The following is a 20,313-nucleotide window of genomic DNA, read 5'->3' as shown; positions in this document are numbered from 1 at the left end:
ACGGTTCGCTCTGAAGCCACTTAACAACTTCAGATGATGCATTTTTTGCTATCTTATTTACAATGCATGTTGTTTTTGTGCGACCACAGCTATATTTCTCTGCAAATTCTGATGTAGGAAACATCTTTTTAAATAAAGCACCAGGATGATCAGCCACACTTAAGGGCACATTGTGTTCCAACCAGAGAGGAACTAAACAGACACTTGGCCCTAATTAAGTCACTGTAAATGTTTCCAGACTTGGCAAAAAAGGTGTTGATTTCTTGTTATCTTCCTTTGATTTAACATAACTTATGTGTTTACCGCTCTTCACATGATTACTTAAATCATTTCTTCCACCATGTGCAACATTAATATCACATCCACATACTGTGAAAAAGGCAAATGTTTCTCCCTTTCTTTATTTTAGTATGCATGGAAAATCAACAGAATATGATTATTTAAATGTCTAGAAGTATTGTTTCTTGTTTATTGTTCCTGCAATAGGAATAGAGCATCTTAAAATGTCTGAGAATGAATATCTCGATATGTACTGAAACATCGAAAGGAACATGGATCACTGAACGTCACATAAAATTTTGACATAAACACTCAAGACAGTCAACACTTCATTGGAAACATGCACAAAAAGTCTTAAACCATTAAATGAAAATGGTACCAACCTTGTGAACAAAGAATATGCACATGGTAAAAAAACACACACATATGGAACGAATGTCATTAGTTCACATATGGTCCAAGAATACGGGTTAAATCACGACAAGTGAATGGAGCGGAACAAAGAATTTGTGGAGCAGACTCTTTTGACATGTAAGATTCACATAAAAGAACTGTTATTTTGGCTTTAAATCCAAAGATGACACAAACATCACATGAATAAAAGTATCAATCATATCAAAGAATGAGTTATTGCTTATTGTAGACTTGCTTTTAACACATGCAAACAATTATGCAGAAGTGGGGTGATTACTGAATGTTAACATTTCAAATTTTTGTCCGCGAAGTCATAAAACCATAAAATTCTACCATTTCCATAAATTTCAGATAAACCACAAAAGTTGGCAGGTTTGCTATTGAGATATGAAATACATGGAATTTCAAAATTTACTGAAAAGGACTGCAACTATTATTAGCTTGATATTTCACTAAACAAAATAAATTCAACAGTGATCCAAGTGCTGTTATATTTTTATTTTGAAGCTAAAAATTCTATTTTCTTTTTACATTTGAGTTTGTAATATTGTTTTCAGATAAATTAAAGCTGTAAAGCCATTTATACAGGATATTAAAAAGTATACCTATGAAGGTAAAGGGAAACCACCTGTACCATAATTTACACTACTTAAGCTATAAACTGCATAAAAAATAATAATGATCTGTTTACATTCATTCAACTAACCTGATACTGCTTTGGGATGAAAGCATCGATAATAGTTTCTTGAAGCTTCAGTTCCCTGGTCAGGCTAAATACACTGTCCAGAAGTCCTTCCATTTCTCGCTGTTGTTCGTGCCGCAAGTCATTTAGCTCTGCTTTTGCAGCCATCAACATGGCAAACACTTTCTTCAACTTTTTAGTTTTTCCAGCAGCTTCCTCTTGTAAACTCGAATAACGTTCTTCCATGTCAATTAATTCTGCCTGTCGTAACAAATTTTTGTCACTAACAATATGAATGAACACTCCTAGTGGTTTCACTAAAATAAGTGGAATGTTGTCCTACCAACTAACTGGCAGAAACTTCTACATGGTTTTGCAAAGTGTGCATACACACTGAAATTACATCACAATTTTAACAAACAAATAATCATGTTTTTATTAGAAGTCAAAGCGAGATTTATTAAACACCCAGAAATTAATAAAAGTATTTGAATCCAGAAATAATGGAACTTGGGAGAAAAGTAAAATTTATCATATGAATTACTCCCAATAATGAGTGAAATGACCATGCAGAGCTACACGTACTTATGCACTGATCACTAGATAGCCTCTTTGTGGCAAGAACTACCAAACTGCTTTTGTGGCAATGGGGACCGGGCTCCAGGTAACCAACTTCCACACCAGTTCAGTAGGCAACATTACGGTTGAATGTCGAGGCCCCAAGGAACATTTGGTATCCCATGTTCCTTGCCTACATCTTAGACAATATAGCATACATAGGGCTGGGTTTATATCATGTCATTCCAGTACCATATAATACCAAATATCCTTAGGGACCCTCAGCAGTTGTAGTTTAACAAGCTGAACTGTACTTTGCAATAAAAGAATCAGATGCCACACAATCAAACCTGTTGTACTTGAAATGGACGGTTGAGTGAATGGGGAAGACTAAGTAGACAACAACAGAAGAGAGAAATGTAAAAAGAAAATAGGTGACAAAAACTACACACATACTGTAGAAAAAGTTCCCTTTTGTGTAGTTCGAATTTTCTATTGTTTGAAGACAAAAACAGCCTACATGGTGAATCACACACCATGGGTCCCCAATATTATGCTGAAATGCATTTTGCAACCAAGTGCTGTGTTTTAACTGTGCAATCTTAACTGAGAGTGCAGTAGTTGCATTACATTTGATATATCCCAGGAGTCATCATAGTAATTTTTAATATCAAGACAAAGGCCTCACCAAAGATAGGAAATGCATATGGTAAATTTGACATTTTCCATTGGAGAGTAAAACGAAAAATTAATTATTTCATTCCTAAGATTAGGAGCTACCCAAAGTTATAATTTCTAGGACCTACCATCAAGTGAGATTTGTGCATTTCAATATGCATCATACATAATTTTTTTTTTTTGTGATTTAAAATTTCGTTTGAGGGACATACTACCAGACAGGAATCTAAGTTCAGGAACCACAGAAAACCTAAATCAGAACAAATGGACCAGGATTTTAACTTCACAGTTCAGAGCCCACTATATCAGATGGTATAGTAAGCGACTACCAAAATGTCATCCATTTCTTTTTCCAGTTCCAATGCTCAATTACAATACATAAATTTTATGAAAAATTTGCCATGCCAAAAGCACAGCTCTTTTATCTGGTGCAGACAATTAATCATTAGTGCGATTGAATGCTTTAATAAGCAACTACAAGAATGTAACTCTTCAGGCTTTCCTGGCGAGATCTTGACATGTGGAATAATCGGGTCTACTGCCGGATGTTTGTGTCGCTCTGGCACAATATTTCAGCCACGTAACTCATTGCCTTGCCTTGCCTTGCCTTGCAACGAGTTATGTGGCCAAAATATTGTGCCAGAGTGACACAAACATCCGGCAGTAGACCCGATTATTCCACATGTCAACTACAAGAATCATTAAAGATAAGATTTAGACAAGATTTTATATTACAACCCGGTGTACCAGACTGAAAGATAATTATTTCAGAAAATAACAATACACAGTTGTACCACTCATGAGAGACAAGATAAAACAGCTGAATTTGCTTGTTCTGAATCAAATTATTATCAAAAATTTACTTGTGTGGCATGCCATTCTGCATCTACATTATGTAGATGTAGTCTACATCTACATGTGCAATTCAAGCTTAACTGCCTGGTGGAGGGTTCATCAAATCACCTTCACAATATTTCCCTATGGTGCTACTTTCAAACAAAAAGTGGTAAAAATGATAACATATATCTTTTCAGGTGATCTCTGAGTTCTCTTATTTTACAATGATGACCATTTTTCCTTTAGTAGGTGGATGCCAACAAAATATTTCTGCATGCAGAAGAGAAATTTGTTGACTGAAATTTCATAAAATGATCTCATTATAATGAAAAATGTCTTTGTTTTAATGATTGCCACCCCAACTCTCATATCATATCCATGACACACACTATTTTGTGTTGTTGCCTCTTCTAAGTGTTCTGCCAATAAAACATAGTCTTTTGGTTTGTCTTCCCCACACAATTATCTATGTTACTATTCCAGTTTAAGTTACTTGTAATTGTTATCACTAGGTATTTAGTTGAACTGACAGCCTTTAAATTTGTGTGGTTTATGGTGTAATTGGAATTTAATGGATTTCTTTTAGTACTTTCTTTTAGCACTCATGTGCATGACCTTACATTTTTCATTATTCAGGGTCAACAGCCACTTTTTGCACCATACAGGTACCGTGTCTAAATCAGTTTGCAATTGGTTTTGATCTTCTGATGACTTTACAAGATGGTATATGACAGTGTCATCTGCAAACAAACCAATATGGTTGCTCAGCTTGTCTCCTAAATTGTTTATATACATTAAGAACAGCAGAGGATCTGAACCCTTCCTTGGGGAATGCCAGCTATCACTTCTGTTTTACTCAATGACTTTCCATTAATTACTACCAACTGTAGCCTTGCTGACGGAAATCACGAATTTAGTTGCACAAATGAGATGACAGTCCATAGACAAGCAACTTGATTAGAAGCTGCTTGTCTGGAATGATGTCAAAAGTGGTGTTTCACAAGAACGAAATTATCTGAATCCACACTATGTGTCAATAGATCCTTTTTTTTAAACTGATTGCACACTGACGTTCTGTGATATGGGTCTGTAATCCAGCAGATTACTCCTCTTTCCTTTTTTGAGTATTGTTATGACTTTTGCAACTTTCCAGTTTTTAGGTATGGATCTTTTGTTGAGCGAGCGGTTGTATATGACTGCTAAGTATGGAGTTATTATATTAGCATGCTCTGAAAGGAATGTAATTGGTATACAATCTGAACCAGAAGACTTGTCTTTATTAAGTGATTTGAGTTGCTTTCCTACACCAAGGATATCTACTTCTAAGTTACTCATGTTGCCAGCTGTTCTCATTTTAAATTCTGGAACATGTACTTCATCTTCTTCAGTGAAGGAATTTCGGAAAACCATATTTAGTAACTCTTCTACAGTGTCATCAGTAACGTTACAATCGCTATCTCACACTGAAGCTACAGATTGTCTCTTGTTACTGGTGTACTTCACATGCAACCAGAATATTTCTTTGTATTTTCTGCCAGATTTCAAGACACGAGTTTCGTTTTGGAAACTATTACAAGTATCTCACATTGAAGTCCACATCAAAATTCAAGCTTTTGTAAAATGCCAATCTTGTGCATTTTATGTTCTTTTATACTTGGCATGCTTTTATCATCGCTTCTGTAAAAATGTTCTGACCTGTTTTATGTACCATGGAGGATCAGTTCTGTCTGTTACTAATTTATTTGACATAAATCTCTCAACTCTGTCAATATCATTTCCTTGAATTTAAGCTGCATCTGGTCTACACGTACATAGTTCAGAAGGAGTGGAGACTGTTAGCAATGCATGAAACAAATTTTTATGTGCTTTTTTAAACAGATACATTTTATATATTTTGTGTTTATTTTTTATGTATCTGGAAGTAACTTTATATAGTCTTGCTGCAAACTGCACTAGATAACTTATTTTTCAAAATCATTTACACTTTAAGTGGGCTTGTGAACTAATTGCTCAATATAATTTTAGGAAAATGTATTTATCACCAACATATCAAGGGCAGATTGAAGTCACAACCAACTATAACTGTATGAGAGGGGTACCTAACCAATCTGAGATGATCCTCATTGTTCCTTTGAACTTGCACCATGGGGTCAGTAAAATGAACCAATTATTAATTTATCCTGGTTTTCATGTATAACCTCTGCTCATACTAACTCCTAAGAACTATCTATATCATCGATTTTGTTACAAGATGAACTACTTCTAACAGCAATAAACATGCCATGAACAACTGTATTTAATTTACCCTTTCCGAACATCGATCCTCTGTAAAAATGTCAACTGAACTCATCTTTGACATTAGCCCGCTTTCAATACCCATTACAATTTGAGCTTTAGTGCTTTCTATTAGCACTTGGTACTTTGGTTCTTTTCCAAGACAGCCACAACAATTTATGACTATAATATCTACTGTTTCTTGGTCTACTGTCTTCCTGCATCTGACCTGCAACTTCTGAGACTGAAGCCATTTTTATTCTTTTCCGAGGACCTCTAACCTAAAAAACTGCCCAGTCCACTTCACACAGCCCCCACTACCCATGCAGCTGCCTCCATTGTGTAATGGACCCCTGACCTATTAAGCAGAATTCGATACCCCACCACCCTATGGCGCAAGTCAAGAAATCTGCAAGCTACACAGTTCCAGAACCATCTGAGCCCCTGATTCAGACCCTCCACTCAGTTTTGTACCAAAGATCCGCCATCAGTACTATTGATGATGTTACAGATGATGAGCTCTGCTTCATCTCACAAGGCTGGCAGTCTTTACCTATTCAGGTATATGCCAGAAACCAGAGATCTTCTCTTGAGATCCAAAGCGACACACACCACTGACATGGGCCACCACATCTAAATCTACATACATACACCACAAGCTACCATATGCTGTGTGGCAGACAGTACCCTGTACCACTACTAATCATCCCCTTTTCTGTTCCACGCAGAAATAGAGCAAGGGAAAAACAACTGTCTACATGACTCTGTACTAGCCCTAATCTCTCTAATCTTATCTTTATGGTCCTTGTGCAAAAAACTGGCAGCAGTAGAATTGTTCTGCAGTCAGCCTCAAATTCTGGTTCTCTAAATTTTCTCAATAGTGCTCCTAGAAAACACCACCACCTTCCCTCCAGTGATTCCCATTTGAGCTCCCAAAACATCTTCGTAATACTTGTGGGTTGTTCGAATCTACCAATAACTGCTTCGATACCTTCCTTTAATCCAGCCTGGTGCCGATCCCAAACACTAGCAGCACTCAAAAATGTGTTGCGCTAGTGTCTTATATGGTATTTCTTTTGTAAATGAACTACTCTTTCCTAAAATTATCCAAATAAACCGAAGTCGCATGTTTGCCTTCCCTACTATAATCCTTACATGCCCATTCCATTTCATATTGCTTTGCGAAATTATGCCTAGATAGTCAACTGGCGCAACTGTGTCAAGCAGCACACTACTAATGCTGTATCTAACGTTATAGGTTAGCTTTTCCTATTCATCTGCATTAACTAACATTTTTCTACCTTTATAACTAGCTGTCATTCATCACACCAACTAGAAATTTTGTCTAAGTCATCTTGTATCTGCAGTATTGGCACCATCCAGTCAGCTGCACTTTCAAATATGAGTGCCGCCAGTTATTCCACCGCATTTCCTACAGCCACCACCGTGGCACGAGAATGCTGCCATGAACGATTATGCTGCTGCCAATGAAATGCATACATGCATCCCCTCGCTGGAGCTCCAGCTGCGGGTGTACTTAAGTTTGACCATTCATGCACGGGCCCCTTTCTGTGTGTTTGCCAGATGAATAACATTTACAGACTTTCATAGTGGCCAGCACTTGACATATTCTGAATAGCTATTGTATTTAAGAGTGACAGATTTATAAATCTTTTGCATCAGTATATATTTCTACATTGCAACCTACTGTAATGTATTATTTTTACTATTTGACATTAGATGTAGAATAAATTAATATCTGAATTCTCTGTTCATGAACATCATCTGTACCTCGTTCCTGTATGAACTAAAGAAGCACATGCCATTTATTTATTTAATCGTATGGCTAGGGCTGCCCATCAGGAAGGCCGTTTGCCAGGTGCCGGTCTTTCAATTTGACGCCACTTCTGCGACCTGCAGTCGATAAGGATAATAGGATGATGATGATGACAGCACAACACCCAGTCCCTGGGCAGAGAAAATTCCCCGACCCTGCCAGGAATCGAACCCAGGCCCAGAGGATTAACAATCCGTCACGCTGACCATTCAGCTACCGTGGGCGGACAACACATACCATGCAAGGAAGACAGTATCCTCCTACAGTCACTCAATGACGACACCTTCCTATACAGCACAGCATCATATGCAAACAGCCGCACACTACAGCTTACCCTGTCTGCCAGATAATTTATGTATATCAACAATAACAGATGCCCCTTTCACACTGCCCTGGGCCACTCCTGATGATACCCTTGTCTCTGATGAACACTTGCCATCGAGGACAACATACTGGGTTCTGTTACTTAAGAAGTCTTTGAGCTGCTTACAAACCTGGAAATCTATTCCTTAAGCTTGTACCTTTGTTAACAGTTGGCACTGTGTCAAATGCTTTTGGGAAATCTAAGAATACGGAATCTGCCTGTTACCCTTCATCCATGGTTCACCGGATCTCATGTGAGAAAAGGCAAGCTGAGTTTTGCACGAGTGACAATTTCTAAAATCGTAATGATTTGTGGACAGAAGTTTTGATCTCGCAAGGAAATTTATTATATTCAAACTGAGAATAAGTTCAAGAATTCTGCAGCAAACTGATGTTAAAGGTATTGGTCTGTAAATTTGTGGGTCTGTTCTTTTAGCCTTCCTATGTACAGGAGTCACCTGCACTTTTTACAGTCGCTTAGTACTTTGTGCTCGGAAAGAGATTTGCAATAAATGGTATCTAAGTAAGGGACTAATGCTGTCGAGTACTCTTCATAAAACTGAATTGGGATTCAATCAGGACTTGTGCCTTATTTGCTTTCAACTCTTTCAGTTCTCTCTCTCTCTCTCTCTCTCTCTCTCTCTCTCTCTCTACACCAGGGATGCTTATTACTGTGTCCTCCACATGGGAGTCTGTGTGATCGTCAAACGATAGTATGCTTATACGATTCTCCTGTGTGAACAATTTCTTAGCTGCAAGATTTAAAACTTCGGTTTTACTTTTGCTGTCTCTACTGCCATACCAGACTGGTCAATGAGTGACTTTATAGACGCCTTAGACCCACTTAGCAATTTTATGTAGGCTCAGAATTTTCGCGGATCTTAGCAAGATCTACTGCTAAAGTGTGACGGGGGTAGTTATGTAAGCTTCGCGCATCAATCTTTTTACTGACACACGAATTTCTATTAACTTTTGTCTGTCATCATTTATGTTTACTCTTTTTAACCACCTGCAGTTGGCTGCACCCTGTGCATGCATCGTGCACACTGGACTTCTTCCCCTCCTTGGCAGTTATATCTCTAAGGAGCTCCATTACGTGCCTAACACTGGAGGTCCCAACTACCAGTAATCCCACCCTCTGTGACTGCCTGTAACTTGCAAGCCGAGACACTTCCTCCAGAATAGGACACACTGCACCTGGTTCAGGAGCTTAACTGAAACCTGTTTGTTAGGCAAACTGGCTAGACCTTTTCTGAGGAGTCTTTCACTGTCTTCCACACCTCAGAATGACCTCCAACTCGACCACCAGTGATGGGGTGGGCCAATTAGTGGGTACATGGGATGTGCTGGATGTCCCTTGGATCCCTACACCTCACGCTCCATAGTGATGCCCATTGGCAACATCCTCAAGCTGTGTGACCGAAGCTAGCAACACCTGGAGTTGTGAGCAAAGGGTCACCAACTCAGCTTGCACCCGAACATAGCAATCACAGTACCTATACATACTAAAGACAGCAGAACTCTGCACTACACAGTTATTAAAACACACGAGTGTGATTAATAAATATACAAACACGCAAGAAATTTATGAATTAAACTACTAAGCACACATACTAACTTCTTTCTGTTGTAATTGCTGTTTCAGATGTTCCTCTTTACGGCGCCTTTCTTCAAGTTCACGTGCTGAAGCTTCTAAAAGTTGCTGCTGAAGTTCAGCCTTTTCCAAGAGATTTTCACCTCCAACAAGTATTTTCTTTTCTAGTTTATACAATTTATCACGTAGGGCTTCATGTTCCTTCCTAATTAAGAACAGAGTAAAAAATTAAACAAAAATACCACAACAATTAAAACAGTGTCCTAATTAAGAATGGAATAAAAAATTAAACAAAAATACTACAACAATTAAAACAGTGTCTAGAAAATTTCCGTCACTTAAATTTTGTCAATGTCTGTTATCTTCATTATCACGATTAATCTTCGTTACATGAGTAATGCGTAGATAAGTTTTTAGTCTTGGGTAATAGAAGTGACATCAGGCTTAGTTACCGAGAGGGTAAATTACAATACACTGGCCCACTCATGACAAATTCAATAGATCATGCAAATGTGACCTGTAGCCACCTACAATTCCCTTGCGTACACTTAAAATAATGGCTGAGCCAGGCAATAGGACATCAACTCACAGAATTCATCAAGAAATATATAAATTTATGTCTAATGTGATGGTTTGTTGCTGCAAAAAGGAAAGCTGAAAAGCCTATTTAAAAGCTCTTCTGTTTTATAATTATAAGATACCGCAGCATTTAAAAAACAAGTTAATTAATTTCAGACTAGGAGTACGGCCAAATGTGGCTGATCGTAAATAAAGTTACAGGGAGTAGCTCACTGTGTGTTAGCCAGGTGCAAAATGGCTGAGGATGTGGATCATACATCACCTTCTAAATCTAACAGCAATGTGTAATTGTTGCTGAGCAGAAAGTGCTACTAAAATTAATTTACTTCAATGAACAATGTTAAATTTGGTAAAATACATGGATAATCAACAAGATGAATTAAGATATATGGATGATTCACTTTTAGGCTCTTTCTTGGCACATTCATTGGATGAGCATCCCAAAATGTGTCTTTCAAAATCCCACATGAATAAAAATATGATAGTATATGGGCTGTGACAATAAACTTGTTATAGTGTAAGGGTCACAGGCTCGGACGCAGCCGCCACGCGAGAGTAAGACTGTGAGCTGATGTTATCATTGAATGCTGGTGAACTGCGGTGTCAGCATACGCTGGCTGCAGAGCGCCTCACATGCACAGTAGTCGTGTCGTGTCGCTGGTCGCCTGCACGGGCAGAACAGTTTCCAACACGTGTGGTTCCGACACAGAATTATGTCTTTTCCGATTCACAATGGAGTATTGACAAATTCGTATTTGTTCGTGATAGGATGTCAGACACAGTTATGACAGGTCAGTGTAGTGAGCACTTTATTATAAATGTCTTCATAGAAATAAAATGGTGATGGCTAATAACTCATAGTTCACGTATTTCTGTACCTTGTGGACCCAATGCCCATAATAATCCTGATAAATACCAAGGGAGACACTCAGCCAAGGATACAAACCTCGTACATGCCTTATAGAAGTGGTTTCAGAAGTGGGATCAATTATGGAAATCCTACAGTCCTGAGGAGGTGCAGCAACATGTGAACTTCTTCCGAGAATGCCCGAGTTCCTGACATATCTCCATGGCGAATCAACAGCAGCAACATGGACATCATCCGACAACATGGGGTCATCCAATGCTGGAATTCATGTTAGTCTAGTCAAATTTGGCTACAATACAAAAGGCAGTGATGGATTTATAAAACTTTTGCTGTAATAGAGTGATTTTGCTGGTGTATGGCAGAATCTAATTCTGGTGACACGGCCAATCCCCAAAACATTATAAATAATTTGTGAAAAGAGATTGAATGGTTAAAAGCAGACAGAAATGAGTGCAGCCTTTCACATGACTTTTCAAATGATAGCTCTTGCAGTGCTGGCCCAATAAAGAATTTCTCATTATTGCCATGAGTACCAGTGTTTAGTGGTAAACCTGAGGAAGACATAAAAGTATTCTTCCACAAACTTGAAGGAGCTGCCTTGTTGGGTTTGTGAACTGATTCAGATACATTAGCAGTTGCTAAATTAAGAATTCAGGGAGCCGCAACACAAGATTTCATCAACGCAGAGCCCACTTGTGTGAAATCAGAAGATTAAAATGAATTCAGAGTGACAGTTGTTCAGATATTCAAACGCAAAAATGCTATCAGATTCTGCAGAGAGCAACTCAATAGTCTGCAGATGCGACGGGATGAATCTATTGAGAAGTTTGCAGACATAATTTGAAACACTAATGCTCAAAACATATGAGCTGCTCAAAGATGAGAATAAGAATTGCATTCAGCTGTTCGAAGCCGATCAGAGAGCTTTAGACACATTCATACACGGGTTGTTGGTTGGTTTATGGGGGTTGAACGGACCAGACTAAAAAGGTCATCGGTCTCTCACAGGTTGTATGGCAACGAAGTAAGCAAAACAGTCAGATTGGTGCAATGTAAGACCTCTCAGGAAGCAGTAGAAGCAGCTGTTAGTTTCATGGAAGCATTAAAAAGATGGCTGAATGATATATGAAAAGAAGAGCATCGTGTATTCAACAGACATGCAGAATGTTGCAGATGTAACAAGCCTGGTCATAAACATACAGATGTAAGGAAAAATGACTTTGCTACAACTGTGGGATACAGGGCCATATATCAAAAGAGTGCCACAATAACAGAAATAGTAATGCGAGGAACAGACAACTTGACAGATCATTAAACAAGCATGGGGACATATGAGCTACCACATTGTCTGCCCCCTGCCCAAGACAGGGCAGACTTTATTCTTGTTAGCTCCACTGAAAATCATATCGACAATGACTTTGTGATAGGTGCCGTATACAGTGGATGACAGAGCACGCTACTTATTGGCACAGGAGCACAGGCCTCACTGAAGTGGAGTTACATTGACAAAAGGAATAAGTTAAGACTGCCACAGGTAAAGGTCCACATGTTAAATGGCGGTAATTTACATAACCAAGGAGAGGTTAACATAAAATTATGTTTAAGCTAAGAAAAATACATGGCAAGGGTGCAAGTAGTTACAAATAATGAAACGCACTATGACGGTGTACTTGGATTTGATTTCTTGGCTGCTAACGAGGCAGAAATATTTGTCGCAGATAGAAGAATCAGAAAAGGCTGTAGAAACTACAACCTAGGATATCAGTCTTCAGATTATACTCAAAAGAGCAGCAACACTGACATCGTGGAATTGATCAATACAATCGACACATCAGTTCAAACCCTCCAAGTCGATGTACAGATTGATCAGCCTCCGCAAATTTGGCAGGGTCAGATAAATGTGAGTTACTGGACAAAATGCATTATTATGTTGCCCGAAGTGTTGGAGTAGCTACAATGGTGAGGCAGAATGTAGCTAGAGTCCAAATAACAATAACGAACATGAGCAATGAAGATATTGTATTTCCACAAAGAACAAAAGCTGCTGAAGTGTCGAGCATAAGTAAAAGTGATGTCGTACAGATTCCAAATGAAGTTTCAAAAGTTGCAGTTACAAAGACAGATTTTTTCTAGTAGTACTGAAAAATTGCTGTCAGGAGTCGAAATTAATAATGAAATAAAGAGCAAGATTTGGCAAAAGATAGAACATTTGACAGTTGAAGACAACAAGATTTTAGCACCTATTTTATTGGAGTAAGCAGATCTTTTCTGAGAACGTTGATATTTACCTGTCACTCATCTGGTTCAGTATCGTATATATACTGGAAATGCAGCACCGCTCACTCAGAGACCTTACAGAATACCATATAGTCAGAGAGAGCTGGTAGAAGAAATGGTTAAAGAACAACTGGAAACTGGAATTATAGGACCAAGAGATCCTGCATATCAACCATGGTGTTCACCAAATGTCACTGTTAAGAAGAAATCTGTTTCCGGAGAACCACATTTCTGTTTTTGTGTGGATTATCTTGCTCTGAATGCAATAACCACCCTAGACATTTACCCCTTACCAAACCTGGTAGAAACCCTAGATTACATGGGCAGAAATCAATTTTTTTTGCTTTGTGATCTAACAAGTGGATACCATCAGCTGACAGTGCATCCAGATGATCCAGTGAGAACTTTGTTTGTTACAACTACAGGAGAGCATAAATACTTGCATATGCCATTTGAGCTTCGCAATGCGCCAGCCATCTTTCAACGCCTGATAGATTCAGTTTTACGAGGGCTCACACCAACACAAGCTCTTGCATACTTCGACAAAATAATAATTTTCAGTGAAAATATGAAGCAGGATACTGAGAAACTTCAAGCAGTTTTCAAGGGCATAAGAAGCGCAAATATGTCCTTGTCAATAGATGAATGTCACTTTGCACAAAATCAAGTGAACTACCTTGGACATGTTATAACTAGTGAAGGTGTCTGTCCTGATCCAAAATTAACTGAAGTTGTCACGAATTTTCCAGAACAATGGAACTTAAAGGAATTGCAATCATTCTTGGGATTAGCAAATTTCTATAGGTGTTTCATAGCTGGTTATGCAAATATAGCACATCCAATGACACAGCTACTAAAGAAGGGAATCACATTCAATTAGTCAACAGAATGCACAAAGGCAATGGAAGAACTTAAAACTGCCCCAACCACAGCTCCAGTGTTAGCCTATCTAGGTTACAGCAGGCCCTTCACTCTTTCAACAGATGCTTCAAATTTCGCTGCCGATACTCTTTTGTCTCAAGAAATTGATGGCCGTGAACATCCAATATCATTTGCTTCCCAACAATTAAACAAAGCAGAATGTAATTACACTACAATAGAAAAGGAGCTTTGCGCTTTGGTTTTTGGTATAACACATAACATATGTTTTTTGACAGGCAGAGAATTCACAGTTATTACAGACCATGCCATGCTTAAATGGCTATTGAGCTTAAAGGACCCAAGTTGCAGACTAACAAGGTGGGCTTTGAGACAGAGGGAGTTTCAGTTTAAAGTTATTCATTGACCTGGCAAACTACACGTAAATTCTGATGCAACGAGCCAAAAGGTACGTGTCTGTTTTGCAATAAGTCGCAAGGAAGAGTTAAAAGCAGCTCACGAGAAGGACTCACAATGCAAAATGTGGAAAAAAGATCAATGTTTTGTTGAAATAAATGCATTGCTGTACAAGATCACTATTAAAGGAAAACGCCTAGTTATTCCAGAAAGCATGAGAGAGCAAATCATGACAGAACAACATGACTCTTTTATTATCTGGACATTGTGGTAAGAAAGCAACAAACATTAAAATAGCTGAGATATAATGGTGGTCAAGACATGCAACTGATGTTTCTGAGTTTTTTTGAAAATGTGATTCCTGCAACAGATGGAATAACTCAGGAAAAACTAAGGCACCATTACAAGAAATGCCACAGATTAGTGAACCATTCAAAAGAGTTGGATTTGATGTTGTTGGACCTTTGCTTAAGACTAAAGCTGGGAATAAATACATATTGACCATGTTAGATTACTTCTCCAGATATCTTCTCATCATACCAATACGTGATCAGAGTGCTGAAACTGTGGCTAAGGTTTTTGTAAAATAGGGCATTCTGAAGTTTGGATCACCTTAAGTATAATCAGTGACCAAGGATCAAATTTCATGGGGAATTGCTTAAACAGACTTGTAATATAATGCAAATAACACAACTAAGAACTACACCAGCACACCCAGAAAGAAACGGATGCGTTGAGTGAGTTCACAGAACAATCATTAAGATGGCTAGCCACTACATAAGTAGCAAGCATGACAATTGGGATGTGTGTCTTCCGTACATCATGAGCGCAGCGCATACAATGCAAAAATGCACTGGCCTAAGTCCATACGGAATTGTACATGGAAGAAAGATGCATTCCCCCCTGGACTTTGCACAATTGACCACTGGAATCGGCAATGAACATGAGAAGGAATTAGCACACAAGCTAAAGGAGGCATGGAAGGGAGTGAAACAGTGAAATCGTCAATCTTTTCTGCAGCAAGCGAAACAACACGCTCGCCAAGCAGTTGCACCACAGTACCGAGTTGGAGATTCTGTCTACCTGAGCAATGTGGTGTTAAAGAAGATCAGGTCACAAAGTTTAAGATGTTTCGGAAATGACCGTATCTCAAAATGGTTCAAATGGCTCTGAGCACTATGGGACTTAACATCTATGGTCATCAGTCCCCTAGAACTTAGAACTACTTAAACCTAACTAACCTAAGGACAGCACACAACACCCAGCCATCACGAGGCAGAGAAAATCCCTGACCCCGCCGGGAATCGAACCCGGGAACCCGGGCATGGGAAGCGAGAATGCTACCGCACGACCACGAGATGCGGGCTGACCGTATCTGATCTTGGAGGTGTTGCCACCAGTCACTCTTAAGCTCCAATTGCCTTTTTGTTCGACTGTCATTCATATCAATCGTGTAATGCCATTTCTGGGTATACTTCCTGTAGCATCATGAGACATTGACAAGGACTGGCCTATGGACCGACCAGTTGTTCCTAAATCCATGACACAAGCAGTGCGAGGTTGCAGTCCAGACTTTGATTCTGAGGTGTCGCTATACATTGAGTGATCCAGTCCCAGACACCACTACAATCTGCATAGACATGTGCAGCGGGAGTGAGTGTAAAACGAGTTTATTTCTCAGCCATGTGCATATATGAATGTGTTGTGCAAATACAGATTGCAGCTATTACATGAAGTGTGCAAGTGTAACTAAATCTTATTCCACAGGTTACCACAAGACACACATTTGTATTATATTCACTGTTTAATTCTAGTGTTCAGAAATAATTAACCATGTTTACTATAATTCTAATTTTTACTATGACAATGTGTTCCATTAATGCTACAGTAGTAGTACCACAGACAACAGGTTTCGAGAGGGTGCTTTTCTGGATGAGGTATTGAATATATTGCTTCCCCCTACTTATACCTCCCGAGGAGATCACGAATGTAAAATTAGAGAGATTCGAGCGCGCACGGAGGCTTTCAGACAGTCGTTCTTCCTGCGAACCACATGCGACTGGAACAGAAAAGGGAGGTAATGACAGTGGTACGTAAAGTGTCCTCCGCCACACACCGTTGGGTGGCTTGCGGAGTATAGATGTAGATGTAGATGTTTTCTTTGAACCATAATCAGATATGGTAGTTTCAACAAATAATGCTATGCTTGTACATAAATACAATTTGAGTGAGATTCGACGACAATTCAATTCTGTTCAGAAGTAAATTGATTTGATTCATTCAGTCAAAGATAATGACATAGTTTTGGAAATGGGAACATCTTGGTATAACAATTAGATTACTGCTGAAATGCAGGCAGAGTCTACATTTGCTAATTATGAAAAAAGAGACTGATTGTTTCTTAAACCTTTTGTCACACAATATCTTGATTAGGCACAAAGGTGCCTGGTTTGATCTTAAACAACGTTCTGAAGGTATAATTTACTCTTTCAATTCAACTCTCAATATCACATTTAGATGAACAACCTCTGGTACACTGGATAAACCTTTCACACTCAAATTACACGGTAGTGGATTAATTTTAAATGCCACTCATTGTGATTTATCATGTGATCTGTTTGATATGCCTCCTGTATTGCCAACTACTTTTCATGGAGCTGGAAAGCTTCCAGTACTGAGAATGTTACCAGTTTATCGTATCATACATACTAGCATATGCAAATCATTCCCTGTTCAGTTTTCCCAAGGATAATGATTTAATTATGGATATCCAAGAAGATATGATGACTACTAACAATGAGTTGAATTTCATTCAAGCAGCAAATCGGATTAAGTTTTTTGAATCTTCAAATAATGTTAATCCATACTTAATTGTCAGTATCGTGTTCTTCTTACTTTTATTAATGTGTCTTGTGTCTACAGCGAATATCATGTACCAACTTGTGATGCTGAAAGCCCGCTAGTCAGTACCAATTGTTACTGTGTCTGGAAATGAGATAAACATTGCAATGCTTCTGCTGCAACAACTGGTGACAAAGATTCATGACGCCCAGGTGGTGGTCTCGAGCCACATTCAAAAAACGTGTGTGAAATCTTAAGGGACTTTACTGCTAAGGTCATCAGTCCCTAAGCTTACACACTACTTATCCTAAATTACCCTAAGGACAAACACACACACACACACACACACACACACACACACACACACACACACACACATGCCCGAGGGAGGACTCGAACCTCCGCCGGGACCAGCCGCACAGTCCATGACTGCAGTGCCTTAGACCACTCGGCTAATCCCGCGCGGCGAGCCACATTCGGTAGCTCATCTTCTTTGGGGGGGGTGTGGTGTAAGGGTCAGAGGCTTGGATGCAGCATGTGGGCCCAAGTGTGAGCTGGCATTATCATGGAATGCTGAAGAACTGCGGTGTCAGTATACACTGACCGCAGAGCACCTCACACACACAGTAGTCACAACACGACGCTGGTCGCCTGCATGGGCCAAACTGTTTCCAATGTGTGTGGTTATGATGTGGGACTATGTCCTTTATTGGCTCTCAATGGAGTACTCACAAATCCGTATTTGTTTGTGGTAGGACGTCAGACATGGTTATGACGGATCGGTGTAGTGAGCGTGTTATTATAAATGCCTTCTTAGAAATAAATTGATAGTGGCTAATAAGTTTTAGTTTGTGTGTTTCTGTACCCCATGGACCCAATGCCTACAATAATCCGGACAAATGCCAAGGGAGACACTCATCCGAGGATACAAACCTCAGAAATGCCTTATAGAAGCTCAAAACCTCATTACTGCTAAAATCTCTGCTGCTGAAAAGGATATAGGCACCTTAGAGCTGGGTGCGATCAATATTATAGAATTGTTGGCCCCTTTTGGGCAGTACATGCCATAACAAGTCAATGTCAACACGTAATATAATTGGATGGACAAAAAACCTAATCATTAAGTGGCAGCAGGAGAAAAAACATGCAAAAGTTATGGAAATGTGCAAGCTTTTGGAGCCAATGGATCATTTTTCTGGCTGAAGGGTTGAAGGAAAGGGAAGATGACTGGAGGAAGAGGACTGGTGAGGTTTAGAAAATGGGAACGTATGGAAAAGTTACCCAGAACCCCAGGTCAGGGGAGACTTGTTGTACGGGTTGAGAAGGAAAGATTGATTATTGGGGACTACACTGAAAGAGTTTGAAAACCTGAGAGCTTAATGGTGGAAGATAGGGTAATAAGCAATACAGAGATTACTGAGAAAACATCATGCAAGAGTGGAAAGCTAAAATACATTATACCTGGTATCCAGGTCATGCAGGTGGTGGGTCAGAAAGCAAATGATAGAGAGAGGTAAAAGTGAGTGAAGAAAAGGCATAGTTACTGAAAAGAAGTAGTGAGACGAAAGACATTAACAGAAATTTAGGCCAGGTGGGTGGCAAGAACCAAGCACATGTTGCAATGCCAATTCCAACCCGCAGAGTTCTGAGAAACTGCTGTTAGTGGAAGCACCCAGATGGTATGTGTACTGAAATAGATACTGAAGTCACAACTCTCATGATGTAGAACATGCTCTGCAACAGGATTTTGTGTTACTGACAACAATGCCAATATCTGTGTGAAAAAATATGGTATATAACTAATTCAATTTCTCACCAGTGCACAGCCCCCCCTTGAACAATTATGTCCACCAACTATTGTGTTTTAAGTGCTTATCATTTCACAAGATTGTAGTTAGTGGTCCTCTGTGAACAATGGAGCTACTTTTTCAGTATGGAAAACTAACAAAGCACCATATTAACCTGAGTATAAGATGATTCTGAATGTAAGATGACCCCCCTCCCCCTTTTTAAAGAGGCTCCTTGAGATAAATTTATTTTGTTACATATTATTACTAACCAAAATTACAAACTTTTATTAACAAAAGGTATATGTCTAAAAAGTTACCATTACACGAATTCTAAACTAATGCCATTTATTGGTTTTCTACATTTTGATAATACAAGGAGCAATAAAATAAACAAAAAGAAATTGTTTACATTAATTTTTATCTTCACTGTGTCTTTTGTTTAGCCTGTAATCTGTGGTACCACTATTTTTCATCTTAATCATCATCATCTTAACAAGGCTGCTGTGAAACTTGTATCTTCATTGTTACAAACATCTGATTGTCTCTCTGAAATACATTGTGTCTTTTTCTTCTTTAAAAAAAACTGCAGCAGATTTCGCTTCAACGAGGGTTGACTGAAAAGTAATGCCTCCACCTTCGTAACTCTTCAACAGCTGGCAGCATTGGTATGCGACATGTACTGGCTTGTTCCGTAGCCTTTTCTCTACAGCTCCAGTTGGTGGGAAGCCTTAGCATTTAATGTTTGTGTTGTTACAGTGTAAAGTATGGAACCCTGCACAGATGGTCGGTCAATGTGTTTAAGCAACATGCAGTCATTGAATTCTTGACAGCAGATGGTGTCACCCCAAAGGAGATTCATCAGAGAATGAAAGCAGTTTATGGTGATTGTGTTGATGTGAGTACTGTGCGTCGTTGGGCATGTAAGTTTAACGATGTTGAGATGGGAACATCTGACCTCCATGACAAACAAAGAGTTGGACGGTCTGTGACAGCAACCACCGAGTTTTACAAGCAAAATGTTGACAGATTGATTCAGGACAATTGCATTATCACTTGGAGAGAAATTGCAAGCACAATTGGCATTTCACAAGAATGTGTGGGTCACATTATTGCTTTGCTTGGCTATCAGAAGATCCGTGCACGATGGGTACCCTGGATGCCGACTCC

At 39.1% G+C, this 20,313-nt stretch overlaps 1 protein-coding gene across 1 annotated transcript in view; it reads right to left on the bottom strand.

Moving 5' to 3' along the window:
* Positions 1-20,313, bottom strand: part of LOC126183811 (kinesin-like protein KIF3A) — a 118,242-nt gene that overhangs the window by 22,561 nt on the left and 75,368 nt on the right. The window contains exons 10-11 of the mRNA XM_049926059.1: positions 9,541-9,721; positions 1,400-1,636 (exon numbers count right to left, since the gene is read on the bottom strand). Of these exons, the coding sequence (XP_049782016.1) occupies positions 1,400-1,636; positions 9,541-9,721 (418 nt within the window). The remainder of the gene's footprint in view (positions 1-1,399; positions 1,637-9,540; positions 9,722-20,313) is intronic.

Source organism: Schistocerca cancellata, chromosome 4, assembly GCF_023864275.1.
Source record: "Schistocerca cancellata isolate TAMUIC-IGC-003103 chromosome 4, iqSchCanc2.1, whole genome shotgun sequence".
Classification (NCBI taxonomy): domain Eukaryota; kingdom Metazoa; phylum Arthropoda; class Insecta; order Orthoptera; family Acrididae; genus Schistocerca; species Schistocerca cancellata.
The sequence above is the reverse complement of the archived record's forward strand: the minus strand, read 5'-3'. Positions and strand labels throughout refer to the sequence as shown.